Below are 20,387 nucleotides of genomic sequence, written 5' to 3' on the forward strand. Positions count from 1 at the left end.
AAATCAACGCATATCTGCTTATAATATATTATTATATTATATATTAAAAAAAAATATTAAATTATGATTATTATTATAATAAATATGTATAAATTGTATTAGATATTTAGATATAATAAATATTATGAATATTTTAATCAAGTTCTCTTAGTAATTAATATTATAATTTATTATATACAATTATATTGATAACTATTCATTCGTGTACTTTTTATGAATTAAAAAAAATATTCTGTGAATAATTATGAATCTGAGTTGTCTTCAATGAGCTTTTCATGAACGGCACCTAAAGCCTGTAATTTAAAAACAATATTCTTAATAGAATAATATTTTTAATATAATATGACATATACATCGCGTGCTTCAATTACTTAAGTACTAAATTCAAATGTTTGTGAAACTATAATGAGCATCATAAGCTTGCGCAGGAATTTGGTGTATGGGGTGTGCCATGAAAAAAATTGAGCCACAAACAATTCAAAAAGTTTAGAAAGAACATTTTTATTTATCAAATAAAGTAATAAACAGATTTTTAGACTGCCTACTAGCCTACTTATACATTTTTTGATAAATTTCATAAAAATGTTGTGTAATCCTAGACAATATTTTTGCCACCTACAGTTATGGTACAGGGAAAATTCTTATGTCCATATAGGGCCTATAGGACTATTTATTACTGGCTTACAAACCTCCGCTCAGAATCGTTTTTCATTTAGAATCATTTATCAACTTACCTTAAAATATTTTACAGTCTTAACTTTCAATTCTAATGTAGCGTCCTCATCACATAATATAATTGTTTTTGAATGTTGTTGAAACGCCGAAACGGTCCACATGTGATTGACTCCTTCCTCGATGGCTTTATGTAAAGCGAACGCCTTGTGTGATCCTGTGATCAATATCATGACCTGTAGTAAGTAAAATATATTGATTAATTAGACTAGATGTGTAATGTATGTATTGAATATATTGAAGAATGGTTAACTCTTACAAAAATAGGTAATCTCTTACGGGCTAAGTCTGTTAATAGTTAGCTCATTTACAAACTTTTATTAATAAGAAAGTTTGAACAATATCAATTTTATAATTATGATATGATACATTATTACAAGTATATATTCAAAATCCAAATCGGTGTTATAAACACGCTGTTTTTTGATCAGTTTTTGCAGTATGATACATTTTTTAATTGAAAGTTAAAAGTTTTTTTCTATTTTGGCTAAATACACATAAAATCCATATATATTAGGAATGAACTAATGAGTCATTCCAAATTGTATCGTCGAGTAAAGGGTTAATAAGGGAGATAAAACCATTTTTTAATTCCAGGTAAAAAAGTTTTTTTGTTTAGGATAGTTAACATTTGGCCTATACGGCTAAATAACATGGTGCTTTAAAATTAATGTTACAGACATTTTATCATGTAAATATTCAAATAAAGAAAAATATTTAATACAAAAGTTTTTAACATCATAACTAAAGGAATAATCATCTTAATTTATTTATAGAAAAGAAGACGCCAAACCCACATATTGTGTTGTTAAAGCCTTACAAACGTTCACATTTTCATTTTTCTTTGTTATTTTTAAAATTAGAATGAATTTACCGATTATAGAATTTAAAGGTAAAATTATTATTTGTCTAAGGCATTTTAGAGGCTTCTATTGATATTTTAAGACTAAGTACGAAGCAAGTTATTATAGTAAACTTAATTAAAAATTAAAATATCAATGGGTACAATCCTCTGGATGTCCTGCTAGAATTTAAATAATAATCTTAAATCTTATCTTTTAAATTGTATAATAATTCAATTCGCTTTAATTTGGAAAATAACAGTTAAGTGGATTATTAATTTTGTATGTAAAATTTTCCATGTCGTACGTTTGTAAGATGATGTCTATACACGCAAATTAACTATAATTATATATTAAAAAAATATTTATCTATGGGTAACAGTTAAAGATAGGTTAAACCTACCGTTTCGGCTTTCATAACCGTTCCTACGCCAACCGTCAATGCCCGTTTGGGGACTTTATCAATATCGTTGTCGAAAAATCTGGCATTTGCCTCCAATGTCTCTCGGGCCAAAGTTTTCACTCGAGTCTTAGATACCAATGACGAACCGGGCTCGTTGAACGCTATATGACCATCCGGACCGATGCCTTTTCAAAAAGTACGAAATCCGAACCGAATAAAACAATAACAATTTTATCATAGATAATATTATCAAGAACTAGAAAAATAAATTAATATTATATGTTATACATGCATTATTATATGGTGTGATGAAGGCATTATTTTTTTTTAGACCTCATGCCAATGTTTTACACGACTATAATACAGTTTATAGGTGGTGACTTCTAGTGGAAATTAGAGATGGATAAATAATATTTTATAAAACTTGCCTAATCATATTTCATGCAAAAATTATATTCTTTGTAACAGGTATTTATATATTTATAGGTACAATTGCATCATAATATACATAATTCCACAATGATATTATATTATCTATACCAGTAGTTTTCAACCAGTGGGTCATGATAAGTCTTCTTTTAAAAAAAAAAAATTAAGTTTAATAGATGAAATAAATGTCAAATAAATGAAAATAAAGTTTATATAATTTATATTCTATAATATAATGGATATCAAATCAGTGAAATTACAATATTAGTTAGTACTACACTACTACTACAAAGCATTAAGCAATTTTAGTTTTGTTTTTGTTTATCTACAAGACTACAAAGCAAACGTGGGTCGCGTGTCGAAAATGGTTGAAAACCACTGATCTATATTTTATGCTATATAGATAAAATTAATTTATCACATGTTCAAACCACTATTGAGTATAGTAGTATACTCTAAATTCTAATATACTTGGATAAATACCTCCAATAAATAAGTGAACCCCGCCAGCCTCTTCTATCAGCCGTTCGTATTTCATGCACTCTGCCTGCAAGTCTACGGCGTTGCCATCCAGGATATGTGCGTTATTTGGATCTATATCGACGTGTGTGAAAAAATTTGTCATCATATAATAATGATAGCTCTCCACATGATCTCTTGGTATTCCTGTACATATACATTACGTCCTTGCAAACATTATAATATAGGAATTAGGTAGTCAAATATTGAAGTAGGGAAACTAAGAAAGCCAATCCAAATCCAATCCCACTTTTTATGTTTAAATAAATTATTTTAATGTCTATATTAAAATATATTTATTTATATATTTTGTATGAATTGTAATATTTATAGATCGTAGCTACTAGTTTCTCACCCACGTATTCATCCATATTAAAAGTCTTGACATACTTGAACGAAATATCTCCGGCCTTATAATATTTGATTAAGTACTCGTACATACCCAATGGCGTTCCACCTACATTTAGACATATGTATTTATTTTTGGTTACTTATACTATTACCGTTATAAAGAATCGAAATTGTATCGTAATAATTAATTATATTTATATTATAGTATAGAAACACTATAAAGGTAAGACATACCCGTTGGTAAACCTAAAACAAAATATCTGTCGGGTCCTGGGTTGAAGTGTTTTATCCTCTTTGCCACATATTTGGCAGCCCATTCCGAAACTTTGTTTGCATTATCCATTATAATCAACCTCATCGTCTCTAGAAATTAAAGTCTTATAATAGTATAATATGATAAGTATTTTTTTTTATATAGAAATAAAAACTATAATTGCTAATATACCTATTATTATATGACATATTCAATATCATATTGTGGCTAGGTCCTAACTCCTAGGACTTAGGTATATAGTACTATGTACAAGCATACCTAAAGCATCTCAGAAATTTCTTATATTTTATAGCCTATAGGCACTTGACGCGCAACTATATAGTAGAACAGACGAACAGTATATAAACGGTAAAATTAATTAACCTAAATGATTGTATCATTTAGCTTAAAATTAGTCTAAACATTTTGAAAATGTCAGCAAATAGAGGGGTTTATAGTTTATACCCTATAGAGATGTAAAATAATAATAAACGCACAACGGTGAAATGTTTCGAGTTCCTAAGATTAAGATTTATTGAATTTTATTAAGCTAAAAACGTTACAGAGGAAAGATATTAATTTTTCATTTCAATAATCTATTTTTTCAAATTGTTGAACTAAAATAATGTTTAAAAAAAATGTCACCATTGTATTTTAAAATTTTTATAAGAACGGTTTATAACGTTTATGTGGAACTTTGTCGGTACTTACCAATTCAATTTTTTAGCTTTTTAAAATTAGATCTAAACATTAATATTTTTATATGCTTTCCAATTATTTTAAAAAATACTGGGATTTTTTGTATTCCCCTTTCCATAAGTACTAACTAAATCTAATTCCCTAGTAGAAACCGTGTGTGTATAAAGTCAAAGATTGAAGCATTTTTTCCACTCCTAAATATGACGCCAGATACATAAAAAAAACATAATATTATAAAACCACTAAAAGTTTTCATCGTTTTGTTCAGAATCTATATTAATTAATTAATTATGTTTTTTAATTTCACAGCTATAATATTAGTAATAATAAATATACAATAATAATAAAAATGACCTTTATACACGCGATATATTTAGGAGCTATCTTGTTTTTATAATAACATGAACAAAATAGGTGGTACTTGTTATGATATATTTTAATTTTTAATGCAGTATACCTATAAAATGCATATAATATTATTGGTTGTTTTCCTTTCGAATATCGTATCGTAATAAAAGTAGTAACTAGTGTCTAGTGAAACGTTTACAGTTTTTAAACATCGATATTATTATAACATTTATAATACTAATAGATAATACCTATATTATTATTTATTATATTATAATTAGCCAGGGTAATTATGGGTATTATATATTGTCCACTAATCCGTCATCTCAAATATGTTAGGTAGGTACCACTAATACGCAATCCTATTAATAATATACCTACTATACATTATACCCAAATCCATACGATTTTTTTTTATATGACTGTATGAAGTACCTACATTGGCTACATTATCTATTGCGTTTAAACAAGCGTGCATCTTTATTATCTTTCACTATTATATTACATAACGTACATTAACACTCGACAAAGGTTAATATACTCATATAGACATACAGTAGGTGGGTACATCGAAAAGTTTTATCGACTGTGTTATACTGATCGCTTTTATTAGACATTTATCTACCTATACATAATAATATACACTTGTATAATTGGTGTTATGATGGTAAGTAAAATTCGTATACGCCGCATTCGTTGAATATTAAAATCTAACCGTCAATCGTCACAATAAAATTCAACAAAAACGCTAAGAGTTGGTAATTTATACCTAACCCAAGTTGAGTCGTCTTGAATCGAGTTCAGCTGTTCGGCTGCAATACGTCACATATTATTTATATAACAAAAGGTTAACCATATAGTATATTATGAACTGATACAACGCCAGACGTATATGTAATAACTATTCAAGAAAAACGTTGTCACATACTTTATCCCGTAAAATTCAAATACTCAATAATCATTATAATTTATAGGTACCTACAGCATATATATATATATAGCTGCGGTATAGTTATAAGCGCACAATGTACAGTAATAATTGTATATTATTTGTGTCATTGGCTGAATAGTAAATAACGTATAATATAACTAATATAACATTATATTATAGTAAGTACAATATGCAGAAGCAGAATGCACATGCTGACATGCTTAAGTCAATATAAGTTATATTGTCGGGAAAAACTTACCGCCGATGGACTATACTCGCACGTCTTGTGGAACTGGCCTCGGACGCAAACAACACAGTCGCCGGTCCGGACGAAACGCGATAAATAATGTATTATTATTTATTATTGTTATTGCGCGCCGACGGAACACGACGAGAGCGAAAACCACAACAATATAGTATAGCACACTTCGGGCGTGCCGTTCATAATATACGCGTATGCGCGACTGATTATTATATTATATATATTATTACTGCGTGTACGTACGGCGTGCGCGTGGACGTTATAATATTATTATTGTTTTTGTTGTTGTCGTTGCAACTTGCAAGTGTGGTCTATCGCGACATTGATTACGACAGTGTAACAAGTGTAATAATCATAGTCAACTAATGTAATTAAAAATTAAATCACAATGATAATGTTATTTCATAGTACTATGTATACGGTACACTCTATTCGGAATAAATACTGTGTTATATTATTGCACATTACAAAAACAGCAACTTCTGTATAAACTGTTACGACGAGCAGCAGCCGGACAACCGCGCGTGTCGTTGTTGGCAAGTTGCGACGATAAGTTCGTTTTCGTATTTTCGGTTTGTATAAATATTAGATAGGTATTAGATACGGCTATATGGTTATTTGTAGTTATATTAATTATTATTTTGGTATTCTGTTATTTAGTATTTAGTTTAATCGTTGTTGTTCGCAGTTATCATATTTTTATCTATACCTACTCGTATACGTTGAGTAAGAAAATTGTGGTATTGGAAATGTGGCTGTACCATCGTATCCTAAATATCTGTTGGACAGACGTATGCGTACTACAATGCGAATGCAAAAGGAAAAAAAATTACTAAAGACTATAACAACACGGAAATTAGAATACCTGAGTCACATAATGAAAAATAACGATAGATATGGATTGCTGCGACTTATACTTCAAGGAAAAATTGAAGGCAAGAGAAGTCCTGGTAGACGAAAGATATCGTGGCTAAAAAATCTCTGGGACTGGTTTAGTACAACATCAATTGAACTATTTCGTTCATCGTTAGAAAGAGAAGCAATATTCAATATGATTTCCAACATCCGAAACGGATAGAAACTTCAAGAAGAAGAAGAAGAAGACTCGTATACAGTCATTTTGCATCATAATTATACGTACACTATTAAGTAATATTAGTACTTAGTACTAGACGAGTAGACGACGACGGCGATGATGTCGAATCGTAACGACGGTGACGGTGACTTAGTTTGCGGGGTGAGTTTATAAAGGAGTTAGAAACGCGGAAATTCGACTTTCCAGGGTTTGGCTGCGCGTGTGACTCCAACGGACGCAGCCAACGAGTTGCCTGCAGAAGGATTCGCGGACTGCGGAGAGTATCAGGACTGCGGCGCGCGTTGTGGCGCAGTCCGCTGATTCTCTTTTTTCACCTACTCTCACCGCGGTTACGGTCGCCGCCTCGCCGGTTCAGTAACTACGACTTATATAAGCTCTTCCCGTGTTCTGGTCGCCGTCGCTTGTCGCCAGATTCGTCATCTTCAATTTTGTCGCGCACTAGCTCCAAAATCGCCGTCAACCGTCGCTCCCGCACGGTCGAGCCAACCGAGCCGAGCCTTTAGTAATGGTCGACGCATCGTGCTCACTAGTAAACGAGCGGGTGACACTATCGTCGTTCGCTTGCAGGACCCAGTCGCGAGAATGTTGTAGAAGTGACCAGTGGCCATTAACTATAGCAATATCTCGCACCGAAAACGTCATCTCGTATCCTCCTCCCCATTCCTCGTTTATTGTGTCGTCCTGACCTTTGTTTTTTTTTATTGGTTTTTTGTTATTTTTTCTTAAAGCTATACTTAAGCAACTTTTTCTGATTTATATACCTATATTTTGTTTTTTGTAATAAGCCACTTTTGGCAACTTCTGTATTAGCTACTTTGGCAACTTTTTTTCTACTCACTATTTTTTGGACTACAAACTTAATATTCATTGTTTTTTTTTTTGTTCGTCATTCTAAAAGCCACTGGCAAATTTTTTTTCTTAAAACATTTTATTATTTTTTGTATTAAATTTTGCGCCACTTTGAGCCACCTGATTTTTTTCCATACATTTAATTATTTTGAAATTTAAAATGTATTTTTCTGCGTGAATCAATTAGATACGTTTTTTTATATGTAAAAAATGTTAATAAAATGCCCCTGGTCTCTGATTATACAAAAAGTTTTTGTTTTCTTATTTTTATATTTTCAAGGATTTAATACTTAAATTATATTAGGTTATTAGGTACTTAATTAATGAAATGATGACTGATAAAATCGTTAATATATAAAATTTATCTATAAGATTCGTTTTTATATATAGAGTTACATAAACAATAAGCTCATGCCGTTTATGCTCGATGTATTGAATACTAAATACGTATTAAATTACGTTTCAAAAAATAATTGAAACACCGTATACATTAAAGCATTAAACGCTATGAATTGTAAATACAACATCCAAGGATATGAAGGAATGAAGGATAGATATATAAACTAGGTATAAGGATAGTAAAGTTATTTGTGTTATGTGGAACATGTATGTTATAATGACCATAAATCATAATTAAACTTGACACGATTATTGGATTATGATAATTAACTAATTATAAAAAGTGAGATATAAATTTCAAAATATATTTTTATATTTTCTAATTTTGCTACGTAAAACAAATAGACCCAATTGGTGGTCATTTTTTAGAATCCTATAACAGTTTTAATTTATAGTCAGCACAGTATTGGATTTTTTTCCAACCAATTTATATCACTTTAAATTAAAAAAAGAAAAGAAAACTAAAGGTCGTAGTACTGTATTCACTAATCACCTGACATAAAAATAAAGTGTGAATCAAACGCACAAATGAATATAATACATAGTTATACAATTTGGCGATTATTAAAATCAATAGTTTATACAGACTAAAAAATACTTTCTCAGTAACATCGTAGTTTATACCATCCAAATAAGTTTCCAATATGAAAGACAGTAAATAGTTGAACTCTTTTTCGCTGTCGACGACCTGTTCGACCTAGCTTATAAGGACATTTCGGTCAGACAGTCGGTTCAAACACAATGAAAAAAAAATTCATATCAATAAAAAATAAAATATTATATAAAACACTATGTTTAAATAAAATTGATCATAATAATTAAACAACAAAGAATTTAAAAAAAAGTAAGTAGGTACATAATCTTATTATTAATAGTTGTAAATATTTTATAAATACATATAATAAATTTACATGATTCAAATTTATTAATTTAAAAAAATGTTTGTGCTGTATAATCGTTTGTCACATTTTAGATTACTTACACTAGTTACACTATTTACAGATAATTAAACAGCAGCTATCAAAAAAATAAGGTGATATATGGCTTGTTTAGTTTAAATAAAGAAAAGGAAACCTTTGGTTAATACAGTTCATGACCTAAAATAAAAATACTACTATAGTGTCTCTAGTATTAAAAACTTTGATCAGAATACATTGTATGTAATTCTACTTATAAAAACCGTTGTGTTTTTATAAGTGAAAATACACTAAAAAAACATAAATTTTACCAAAAACGTACAATGTTATTTTAAAGCTTAAAGATATAAAAAAACGATATTGATAAAAATGTAAACTACATTTTATTAAATATTTCAAAAACCATTGATTAACTATATTTTTTATAATATAACTGCATGATAATACAAAATCGGTGTAGTTGAACGTCGTAACTTTCAATGTCCGAGGTAAATACTGCAACCCGTAATTCCATACTTATAATTATATACAAGTATTTGTGTCAGTTGTGATAGTAGACAGTAGACGTATCGGTGACGTGTATATCGTATATGTAGTGTATATTGATAAGGCGATAGTGTACTGATATAATAGAAAAATGATTACGTTCATGTGTTGAAAATAATGAAAATTCGTTCTACAGTTGTATTGTTTTTTATTCATTTTACTCGACTGATTTAAAGTTTGGCGTTCGTTTATTAATAATTATCCCATTACCCCGCGTCCGTCGACCATGTCTTTGACCGTGATCAAAGCTCCATGGAAAGATTATTATCTCTTCAAAGAGCTGCTGCTGGCTTTGATCGTCGTGCTCTTTACTGTCAGTAAGTTCTGATTTGCAACACAAATCCTACTGGAGCTTAAGTCCAAACTATCAGCGTTCGATAATTAATAATAATCGCTTTTTTTTTCTTTTCAGTATTGTTTGTTTTATGGAAAAAAGGTCGCAAGACCAACCGAGATGTACTGATTGTGGGGTTGTGCGATTCGGGAAAGACTGCCCTGTTTTCATACTTGTTGTACAATAAGCCAATTCAATCTTTCACGTCCCAAGTGGAAAACATGGGCGAGTTTAAAAGCAAGAAGGTATGTAAACAGTCGATTGATCATATCACCAATAACAAAACTATTTACGCATTTCTTTTTAGAACTTGTTACGCATAGTTGACATTCCGGGACATGAAAGAGTATTCACAAAGTATTGGGATGCTTACAAAATGAACTGTAAAGGTGTTATGTTTGTTGTGGATTCAGAAACTGTTCAAACTGACATATGTGATGTGGCCGAGTAAGTATGAAAAGTAATATGGAATATATGTATGAAATCATTAATAATAATTATTTTTTCAGATTATTATACAGAATTTTAACTGATGCAACAATTCAGTCCAACAAAAGTAAAATTGTAATACTATGTAATAAACAAGACAAAATGATGGCCAAGGGATCAGAAGTGATCAAGACCTTGCTCGAAAAAGAATTGTACGTATTCAATACTGTTATATTCATAGTTACATGCTCATTATGTATTGTATTTTAGGGATACATTGAGGTTAACAAAGTCAAATCAGTTGGAGAGCATCGACGGCAAAAAGAATAAGACCCTGTTGGGTAAAAAGAAGAAGAATTTTGAATTTTCGCACTGTCAGATGGCAGTAGAGTTTGCGGAAGTAATTACTTCATCCCCAGACGTAGTTCTAGAACCAATTAAAGACTGGTTAGAAAATATTCAGTAAAGATATTATATTGTGCTACAAACTTACAACTATATATTAATGTTTTCCATTTTTAAAACCGTTTTTGAACTTAAAAAGCTAAAATAACTTTTTAGTTATATACACTGTTTTTTTTTCTATAATCTTTATACATACTTATAATTTTATTTTTATTGTTAATTCAAGAGATAAAAAAAGACTTCTTACTTGTATAGGCTAATCTATTATTATTTCTGATGTTTTATTTGTTGTAAGTTGTCTTCATGTATAATACAGTATTTTATTTTTTATTTTTGATCAAGTATATGTATTTATTTGTAATTTAGTTGTATAAATCTTTTATGGTTGTTTTAGTCTGTATTTAGAGTAATTATTTAACTCTAAACTTTCAATTTTGTAATTAATGACGTATAAAAATTATGCATAAAATGTATGAATCTCAATACCGTAGAGTACAACATCTGTGGCTATGGCCATGTGGCATTACAACAGTACTATTTTTATGAATATTGCAAACAATGTTGGAATTTATTACATTGCTGGGCATAGCATGTTTAGTTGAATATAACTAGTTGAGTAAAAATTAAAATGTTAAGTCATGAACACATATTTACCTTGATAGATGATAAATTGCAGTCTATTGCACTGAGGGTATGGGCAAATTAAGAATTTTTAGTTATTGTTTATGTTCAATGTATTATCTGTTTGGTATAGCACATGTTAAAAGCAGCAATCAGGTTGCAATTATAAATGGTTTAATGAGTACCTATTGGTATAAAATAAAATAACACATTTTCGACAGCTAAAATTCATTATTGCCCCAATAATAATATTTTATTATGTTTAATAAAACACAATAAATTGATAGAAAAAAAAAAAAAACTTTAAAAGAGTAGTGTCCAAACATGTCAATAGCTTGTTTAAGCTAATTTAAAAACTGTATCTTTCTTAGTTATTAATATACCAACATTTTTCTAGCATTAATATTTTTTTAAATTATAAATTAAACATTATGTAAAGACAAAGTTGTCACTACGGTTTTTGTGGTGGGCAATATGGACAATTTTGTAACTTTAAAAAAATAAAAACATTGTTTTATCTTTTTGTTTAAAATTGTTTTTGATTACAAATTAATTAATTAACTTAATTTAAGTAAACAATTTTTAAGTTTTCATAAAAATAAAATCCTAGAGTGTGACACTATATTTAACTTTAGGGTGGCCATTTTGGACACCTTTCCCTACTTATAATAAAACACAATTAAAAACAATAATTTATGATAGGTGTTTTTTGAAGAATTTAAATAAATAATATAGTAACTTATGGCGTATGCTTGTATTTGATCGTTCAAAGCGGATGAACCCGTCTATATGAAAATAAGTTTATAACTTTCATAAAAGTGATTTGCTAACTTCTCAAACAGTTTTTATCGGAATCAATGAGATTTTGCAATAAAATACCAATTACCCGATTATTATAGATATCATCCTTTCGCTTATTGTTATGAAATAATGCTTGTTCTTCTTTCATAAATTGTAATTACTTGAAGTTTAAGTGAAAATTGCAATATAAAGTATAATATTATTAATATTTATATACACCTATACTATACAGTATACGGCTATACATAAACATTTGCGTCATTTAGGAGGGAAGAGGGTAAATGATGCATAGATTTCTTTACCATATGTGCCTATTAATGAGATGTTTGATATTGATCACGAAAAAAAGTTCAAATAAAATCATGTATTCATTATGTATTATATTATTATGTAATCATAATATAATATAATCAATATTATGGCATAGGTATTAGCTATCCCTATGCACTTTGTTACGCATAAAAAAATGCATCCATGTAAATTTGATTGCCTAATGTTAACATTTAGCGTAACGCTAGAGGATAAATAATATATTTGATTTCCTGATTTAATGTATAGATGACGTTTTTAACATAATATTAACTTTATATAGCTGTACCGGCTAGCTTTGTATTTTTTTGACCATTTAACAACCGAATTTCAGCTTTTTTAAATTAAATTTGATTTCCTTTTTATTCTGGTCTCTGGATCATAAACCAACAACTCATATATCTAAAGTTTTAATAGCGTGAACTAAAAACAACGAAAAAGTTTTGTACTGTTATACTACATCAACTATTCACTAAAATAATAATTTTTAATATAAAACTCGATTTTTAATTAACTTATAGAATCAAAAATAGGTCTAAAACTTGTTCCGGGACGTACCCTTTTATTTAAAAAAAAATTTAAGATAATTTGATGATTTCCATTTTCACATTTATATATATATAGGTATAGACAGATTTTTAAAATGAGTAATGAGTATGTAAAACATTCATATTTAAAAATTTAAAATACTCATAACTCGCCAAGAAAACAAAATACCGTGAAAAATTGAAAAGAAAACACAGATAATATTCCTATCTTTAAGTTTGATAATAGATCATTTTACTCTAATATTTAAGCTAAACACACAAAAATTAGTTCTACTGAAAGAAAATTTGCCAAGTTCTACGTTTTTAAGACGGAGACCACACATGTAGAGGGGGGGGGGGTCCTCTTAATACAATTTTATTTCCTGAAAAAAAAAAAAACCGAGAAAGTGAGTATAGTTTGAGTAATATAGAGCTCAAGTCCAATATGGTTAAATCCTTATTTTTAAAACTTATACTTCTACGTGGCTTTAATGCATAACGTGTCAATACTCCTGTATGCATTTATTTTAAACTTAAAATAAAATGTGTTTGGTAGATTATTTCTTCAAAAGATTCTATGAAAAATTTCAGAATTTATTTATTTTTATAAATTTTATGAATTTTTAATCATTTTAATAATTAATAAATGACAGATTAACTGGTCTCATTTACAGGCAAATCAGTAATCTGTTGCACCGAAAAAAAAATAGAACACTATACACATTACACATTACAAAATGATATTTTAAAAATAATTTTAAGATATTTTTTATTTTGTACCATTGACGCTGTCTTACGGTAAGGCAGCGTTGATTTAAAAGTTAATAAAAATAAATAATTTAATATTGTGTATATATATTCATGTAATTTAATATTATTAAATAATAATATAGTATTTAAAATATAATGTTTTCAGCAAGATTTAAATCAACCCACCGTTATACTTTAATAGTAATTATAAATTATTTTGAAATCAATATCAAAAACATATTATAAAAATATACTTAGTGATAAAGGCTGAAAGACTGTGACTGTCTCTGCTCAGAACTGTTAATTCTTTCAGAATTATTTTATATCATTATATTCAGATTAACCACATCCATTACAGTGATTCACTCAATACCTTATGTACGGGAGAGCGCGCGGTATTCACTTGCCCACTTTTTAGTTTATGAACGGAGTGATGAATGTATTGATTTTACAATGATGTGTGTTTTTTATTTTTTTTATTTGTATCACATTTTGGAGTAGTAATACTAGTAATAGTGTTTTGATGTTTGACTTCAGCCCCGTTTTGAAAAGGAAAATAAATCTAATTAGTACTTTGAGAGGGGTCAAAAGTATAAAATTTTCAGTAGTTTTTAAAAGCGTCAGGAACTCAAGGAAAAACCCTAAAAAAGTAACGGAAAAACGGACATTTTTACGCATATTCAGTTTTTGACAAAATCGATTTTTTTTTTATTTTGCTGTAACTCAAAAACGAATCATTGTAAATACTTGAATTTTTCACCAAATATTTATATTAGTGTTATCTATTTACGATTAAATTTTCAAAATATTTTGACTTTTTTTAACTGTTTTAGATAATTGAAATTTTTGATTTTTCTAAGTTTTTTTTATAATTTAAACATATAGGTAATAATGTTATATATTTTAGACTGACAAATCATCTCCGTTCAGAATCGTTTTTCGTATACAATTATGATACCTGTCATTGCATTCAAATTTAACACATCCATTATAGTGACTTACTCTCCAACTCTACTATACAGCAGAGCAATATCCACTTGCTCACCCTTTTTTGTTCATTGATTTTTCTTTTCTTTTTCAACACGTTTACAAAGAATAATATCATATAATAATATGTTTTATTATAGTAATAAATTCAGACAATAAAAGAAACAAAATAAATAACTATCTACCTAAATTGTATACACACACTATTACATGGTACAACACACAGGATTACAAAATACTTCGTATATAATAATAATATATTATATAATATGTCTGTACGAACGTTTATTTATAATATAATTATTATAAATGTACATAATTACTGTACATTAATCGATGACACCATTTAGCTAATAAAAAGGAAAATTGTACAACGGCGATTTTAACTTTCCGATGAATTCCGTTCAAACAATTATTTTCCAGTTTAATTATTATTATTATTATTTTTTTTTGTACACAATATTATAACAATCTGTCTGAGAAATCGCTCGTTAAAATTTTACAATACAAAAAAATATATCGTAGGTATCTACATAAAATAATAATCATAGTAATAATAATAATCATAATAATAATAATAATAATAATAATAATAATAATAATAATAATAATAATAGTAATAATAATAATAATAATAATAATAAAAGTAAACCAGACTTTTGTAATACATCAAAACATATTATTTCGTATTCAAATATTATGATTTGATACTAATCATAATACTGTAGTTAAATATTATATAATATATATAAATCAAATAAAAAGTATATCCATATATGTACATAAAAAAAATAAAATAAAAACAAACGTTTGTCGCGGGAGAAGGTAGTTGAAAAAACGAAAAATAAGCTACAACTGCACTTGATGATCTCGAAGGCTCTGGGGGTAACGGGATCGTAAGACGGTGCTGCAGAGAAGATAAATAGCGAAATTCATTTCAATACACTTACCCATACGGCCATACATGTAATATATAATCTATCTACTATTATTATGCATACAGTATATTACACATAATATAAGTATTTTATTATTGTGTTTTAAGAACATATTTTGATTTTTTGATACGCGAATATATATATATATATATATATTTGTATATATACAGGGTCTTCCAAATTACGTATGTAAAAGTGTCCGATTTCGAACGAATCAAAACTATGTACAAACTATGAATAGAAAAAACATCGTTACATTTACACACACAAAAAAAAAATTAAAACACGATAAAAATAAAACATATAATAATAAAAACAGAGATCATAAAGCCGACGACGCCGACTATCCGTACTTATATGTACCAAAAACTATGTATGTTATATTATACCAAGCACGTCTCTTGTCCCAGTTCGAGAAAATAAAAAACAAAGTATTATAATATATTAAATATTACACGTTTATGCTGCCACTACTCGCTACTTATATATATATATATACAAATATATAATATTATATATAATTTCGATAAATTAATTTACTATTCTGTCGTCGCACTCGATCTGTCATCGTACGACACATAATATAATAATATTATAAAGATATAACCTACTCACGAAATCACTATATGCACATAGGTAGGTAATTTTTAGGTATATATAGGCGCGATACGCCTACACACGCGACATTATTATAGTATATTACATACTACGCGCGACAAGAGCGTTCGCACGCGCGTATGTGTATAAGTAATGAAACGTTATCACAAAAAATATCATATTTACACACACACACAGACACATCACACCAGCAATACCGCTATAAGACGACGTTTTTTTTTGTTGTTTTTTCTTTATTTTTTTTTTCGGAATTTCACATATTTTTTCGATAAATTATACAATCGATATTATACTAAGTTATGTCTGTACAAAATAATTAACGTACCAATATAATAATATAATACAGGTGCGAAAGAAATCCTACATTCGATATTTTTAAGCTATGTATAAAATAATACATATAAATAATGATTTATATTGTATACGCACTGGGCAGCGGTTAAATAATTACAACCGCTAAAATATACATAACATAAATAATATCATAAACGCGATGTAGGTAATTTTTTTTTTATACATTTTTTCCTCGGCTTTTTCGTTTAACTATAATAATATCATTTAATTAAAAAAAATCATAATAATAATAATAATAATAAAAATGTATACACATTTTTGTACACGATATATTAAAAAAAAAAATTCATAAAGATGAGGAGGAGAGGTTTATTTTTGACTATTTCCATGTCTACTAACGTACTTTATATAGTGTAATATACAATATACAGGTACTGTCGGTAGTCGTGGGGTACTGGCCTGTTTCACCGATCGTCGTGGACGTGGCGTGGAGGAATTACTGTGGGTGTCGATCGGTATTGAATACATACAGTGGCGTTCTGCACCGATGACCGCCGAGTGGTAGCTGCGCAGCAGTGGACCGATAGCGATGGCTTTAACACTCAATTATGGTGTCACACACAGCTTTCGTTGGTATAAATACACTATACGCTGGGCGAGCGATAGCGATGTATAGTGAGTCCGCCGCGTCGCCTAGTCCTCGTCGTGGCTGTCCCCGCCGAACGAAGGCGAGTTAGCCGGCGAGTACATCAAGTCCGGTGATATGGATCCATCGGGCGGATACCCAAAACTAGTGCCGGCAACGTCCGGTCCGGAACCGGAAGGACCGGCTCCCTCGCCCCTGTACCACAGCTGCCGCATCTCGTTTCGCCGCTGCCGCATCAGCGTCTTGTACTCGGATATCCGCATCTTTTTACCGTCCACGATGCACGTCCGTTTCGGTCTGGGTCGATACCGATAGTCCGGGTGCTTTTCCATGTGCAACTTGGACAGCCTAGACTGTTCCTCATAGTACGGCTGCTTGTCTGAGTTCGACATTGCCTTCCACCTGCCACCTATAGCGAGCGTCACAAATCACGCGATTATTAACAGATATACGACGACAAGGAAAAAAATTGTTTACCCACCTAATATTTTAGAAATGTTCGAATTGTGCATGTCGGGACAAGCTTTCAAGATCTTTCGCCTCTCGTCCTTGGCCCAAACCATGAATGCGTTCATCGGTCTTTTGATGTGCTCGCCATCTTTCTTTTGCTGCCGTATCATGCGACCTGCGATTACCAAAAAAGAATATTATAATATGTAAATGATCAATTATTTAGTGGTATTGCAGCTATATATTGTAACTCGCACGATGTCATTGCGCAAAGTATTATACAGATTTGATTCAATTGATTATATAGGTGATTCACAAAAAATGAAAAACTCCTTTAATAATGAATTTATTTAAATTCTTGACATTTTTTTATATTACTTAAGAAAGTTCCTGTAGCAATACGAGCTCTTATTTTTCAACTGAGAACCCCCTTTTTTAAAATTTTTATGTATCGACGTCAATATATCGGCGAATAGTTTTTAAGTTATCAAAATGTTTATGTTAATTGTTAATAATAACTTTTTTATTTAACACAAATACGCAATATTATCATAATATTATTTTGAAGGACGTATTATAATATGTCATATTAATATATTATTAAAATAGTCCTAGTATTCGTATCTTATATGATACTCACATAGGCGCCCGCAGAAATTTTTCTATTGGGGGGGATGGCAATGTTAGGATTTGAGGAGAAATATTACAATTTTACTAGGTATACAATTCTCAATCAACTGCAAATAATCTAATTTAATGTTTCAATAATGGTAACCTATTATTCATATAATTGCTTTCAATTTGTTATATATTAAATAGTAATTTATCTTAAAATATTCAATTTAAAAAATATTTTAAAAAACCCTGGGGCGGGGGGTGTTGCCACAGCTTGCCCCCCTCCGGGCGCCATGTACTTACATATTATAAATGTTATTAGATTAATACCAATCACTTTATGTTCCAAGCATATTATCATGAACCTATATTATCCTTAGTACTTATAAAAGCTAAATAATTCAAAAGTTTTTTTTATTCTTTCGAATTTTGATATTGACAAGTTAAAATGTTCAGAAATATTCGATAAAAAATTTACAATAGAACCCACTTAATTTCATTTGAAAAATAGAAGTTGCATCTTCACTCCTTAAGTAGTAAAAAAAATTCAAGGATTTTATTGATTTTAACGTATATTTTTAAATTCCAAAAATCAAATTTTGAATAACTGCATTATTTACGAATAAAAATGGAGTAAGCATACTTGGTGAATCATCTGGTATATTATATAGAACTGTTATAATCTAGTTGTTTGTGATTTTACACTCACCTCTGTCACTAGTATCGTCAGCAAGTTTGAAATTTGGATCATTGGGTCCCCAAGCTGTGAAAAAAAAATATAAAATACATGTTAAATCTCGTACTATTATAAATCCTGACCATACAACATATTCAGTCATTTATATATTTCTTACATAGTTCCATGTTTTCGGAATGATCGTCCCTGTGGAGCTGAGGTGGGCATAGTTGGAATCCTGAGTATGGTGACATCTTGTCCTTACTGGGCGATAGGCTTATTTTGCCTCCTGATATTCAACAAAAAAAAAATTATATGACGACAACAATAATATAATTTTATCAATTTGGCTACGTGTGTAATTATTGGGTATAATAATAGCGTTGTTTTGTATTTTATTATATTTGTTTTAACTTTTAATTGAGTGCGAACTTTAGTCTCTATTTATATTCGTCTACATTATTTTTACACGAGGTTTTTTTTATATACCTATCTACTTCTTATATATTCAATTAGATCGCGATCGATGAACGGCTCAGATAAAGCGAACCGGTTCAAAGTACGCTTTAAATAACACATTATTTTAATTCTGCCAATGCGATTATATTATTATGTTTTTACGAACACGTATATTTCATTACCAATGGTTTGGTACCAGGACTGAACTAGCGCCGTAATATGCAAACATCACAAATACGTGCACATTAATAATTTTATTGTTTGGTCCGATATACAATAGTATAATATTATCAGCTGGAAATATATATATGTGAAATATACCTTATTTATTTATGTTTACTCTATTTTTACGTGTCTTTGGCGCAATCAAATCCGCGTATAATGATTTAATTACAAAAGTGTAATATTTTAACGGTTCGCTATTTATCGATTGACCTCGGACGTGTACTGCCGTCTGCCGATAACATCTGCATAAGTGACCAAATGCCGACGTTTGACCCAAAGGCGGCGCCAAAAGTCATTGGGCGACACCTTTTGTTCCATTACGCTTAACAATTCGTCAAAACAAATAACAACGCGAAAAAGTAAAATACGTATAGGTTCTTATATATATATATAGTATAGTACCGGAATTTAGGTGGCGAACGCGTTAATCGTTTTTTTTATACTATTATTGTTTAGTGATGTTTATGAAATACCGACGGGAAACAACCTTCGTGAGCTATAACATACGTATAAATTAATATATGTATATATTGTGTCTAATCTAACAAAACGAATACAATTATAAATTATTATATTCTCGTTTTCAAATTATCAAACAACAGCAGGAGGTGCGCGCAGATAACTCGAGAGAATAATAATTATTGCATTGAACCGTGAGCGAAAAGGTATGTCGATAAAGCGAATAATAAGTCATTAACGGTTCCCCGGACTTCGAATAAACCGATTT

The 20,387-nt window shown here is 29.5% G+C and overlaps 3 protein-coding genes and 1 long non-coding RNA gene across 5 annotated transcripts in view; 2 read left to right on the top strand and 2 right to left on the bottom strand.

The window, feature by feature from the left end:
• Positions 1 to 15: 15 nt before the first annotated feature.
• On the bottom strand, positions 16 to 5,929 carry LOC132928229 (glucosamine-6-phosphate isomerase). The gene is made up of 7 exons (XM_060992760.1): positions 5,767 to 5,929; positions 3,511 to 3,639; positions 3,281 to 3,382; positions 2,890 to 3,072; positions 1,978 to 2,162; positions 735 to 908; positions 16 to 293 (listed from the first exon to the last, which is right to left on the bottom strand). Exons 2-7 carry the CDS (start codon positions 3,632 to 3,634, stop codon positions 243 to 245), a joined length of 819 nt encoding a protein of 272 aa, XP_060848743.1. The 5' UTR covers positions 3,635 to 3,639; positions 5,767 to 5,929; the 3' UTR covers positions 16 to 242.
• Positions 5,930 to 6,209: 280 nt separating this feature from the next.
• Positions 6,210 to 7,598, top strand: LOC132928232 (uncharacterized). The gene is made up of 2 exons (XR_009662007.1): positions 6,210 to 6,341; positions 6,430 to 7,598. It is a non-coding gene; the product is annotated as an uncharacterized LOC132928232 (long non-coding RNA).
• A 2,059-nt stretch (positions 7,599 to 9,657) lies between these two features.
• Positions 9,658 to 11,074, top strand: LOC132928230 (signal recognition particle receptor subunit beta). Its single transcript, XM_060992761.1, has 5 exons — positions 9,658 to 9,893; positions 9,989 to 10,155; positions 10,218 to 10,357; positions 10,420 to 10,551; positions 10,610 to 11,074. Exons 1-5 carry the CDS (start codon positions 9,803 to 9,805, stop codon positions 10,803 to 10,805), a joined length of 726 nt encoding a protein of 241 aa, XP_060848744.1. The 5' UTR covers positions 9,658 to 9,802; the 3' UTR covers positions 10,806 to 11,074.
• A 3,779-nt stretch (positions 11,075 to 14,853) lies between these two features.
• Positions 14,854 to 20,387, bottom strand: part of LOC132931019 (myb-like protein AA) — a 162,398-nt gene continuing 156,864 nt past the window's right edge. For both annotated transcript variants that reach the window (XM_060997199.1, XM_060997200.1), the window contains 4 exons: positions 19,155 to 19,265; positions 19,010 to 19,063; positions 17,717 to 17,860; positions 14,854 to 17,644 (listed from right to left, as the gene is read on the bottom strand). In XM_060997199.1, coding sequence (XP_060853182.1) covers positions 17,283 to 17,644; positions 17,717 to 17,860; positions 19,010 to 19,063; positions 19,155 to 19,265 — 671 coding nt within the window. In that variant the 3' untranslated portion in view covers positions 14,854 to 17,282. The remainder of the gene's footprint in view (positions 17,645 to 17,716; positions 17,861 to 19,009; positions 19,064 to 19,154; positions 19,266 to 20,387) is intronic.

The sequence above is a fragment of the Rhopalosiphum padi genome, chromosome 4 (assembly GCF_020882245.1).
Source record: "Rhopalosiphum padi isolate XX-2018 chromosome 4, ASM2088224v1, whole genome shotgun sequence".
Taxonomy (NCBI): Eukaryota; Metazoa; Arthropoda; class Insecta; order Hemiptera; family Aphididae; genus Rhopalosiphum; species Rhopalosiphum padi.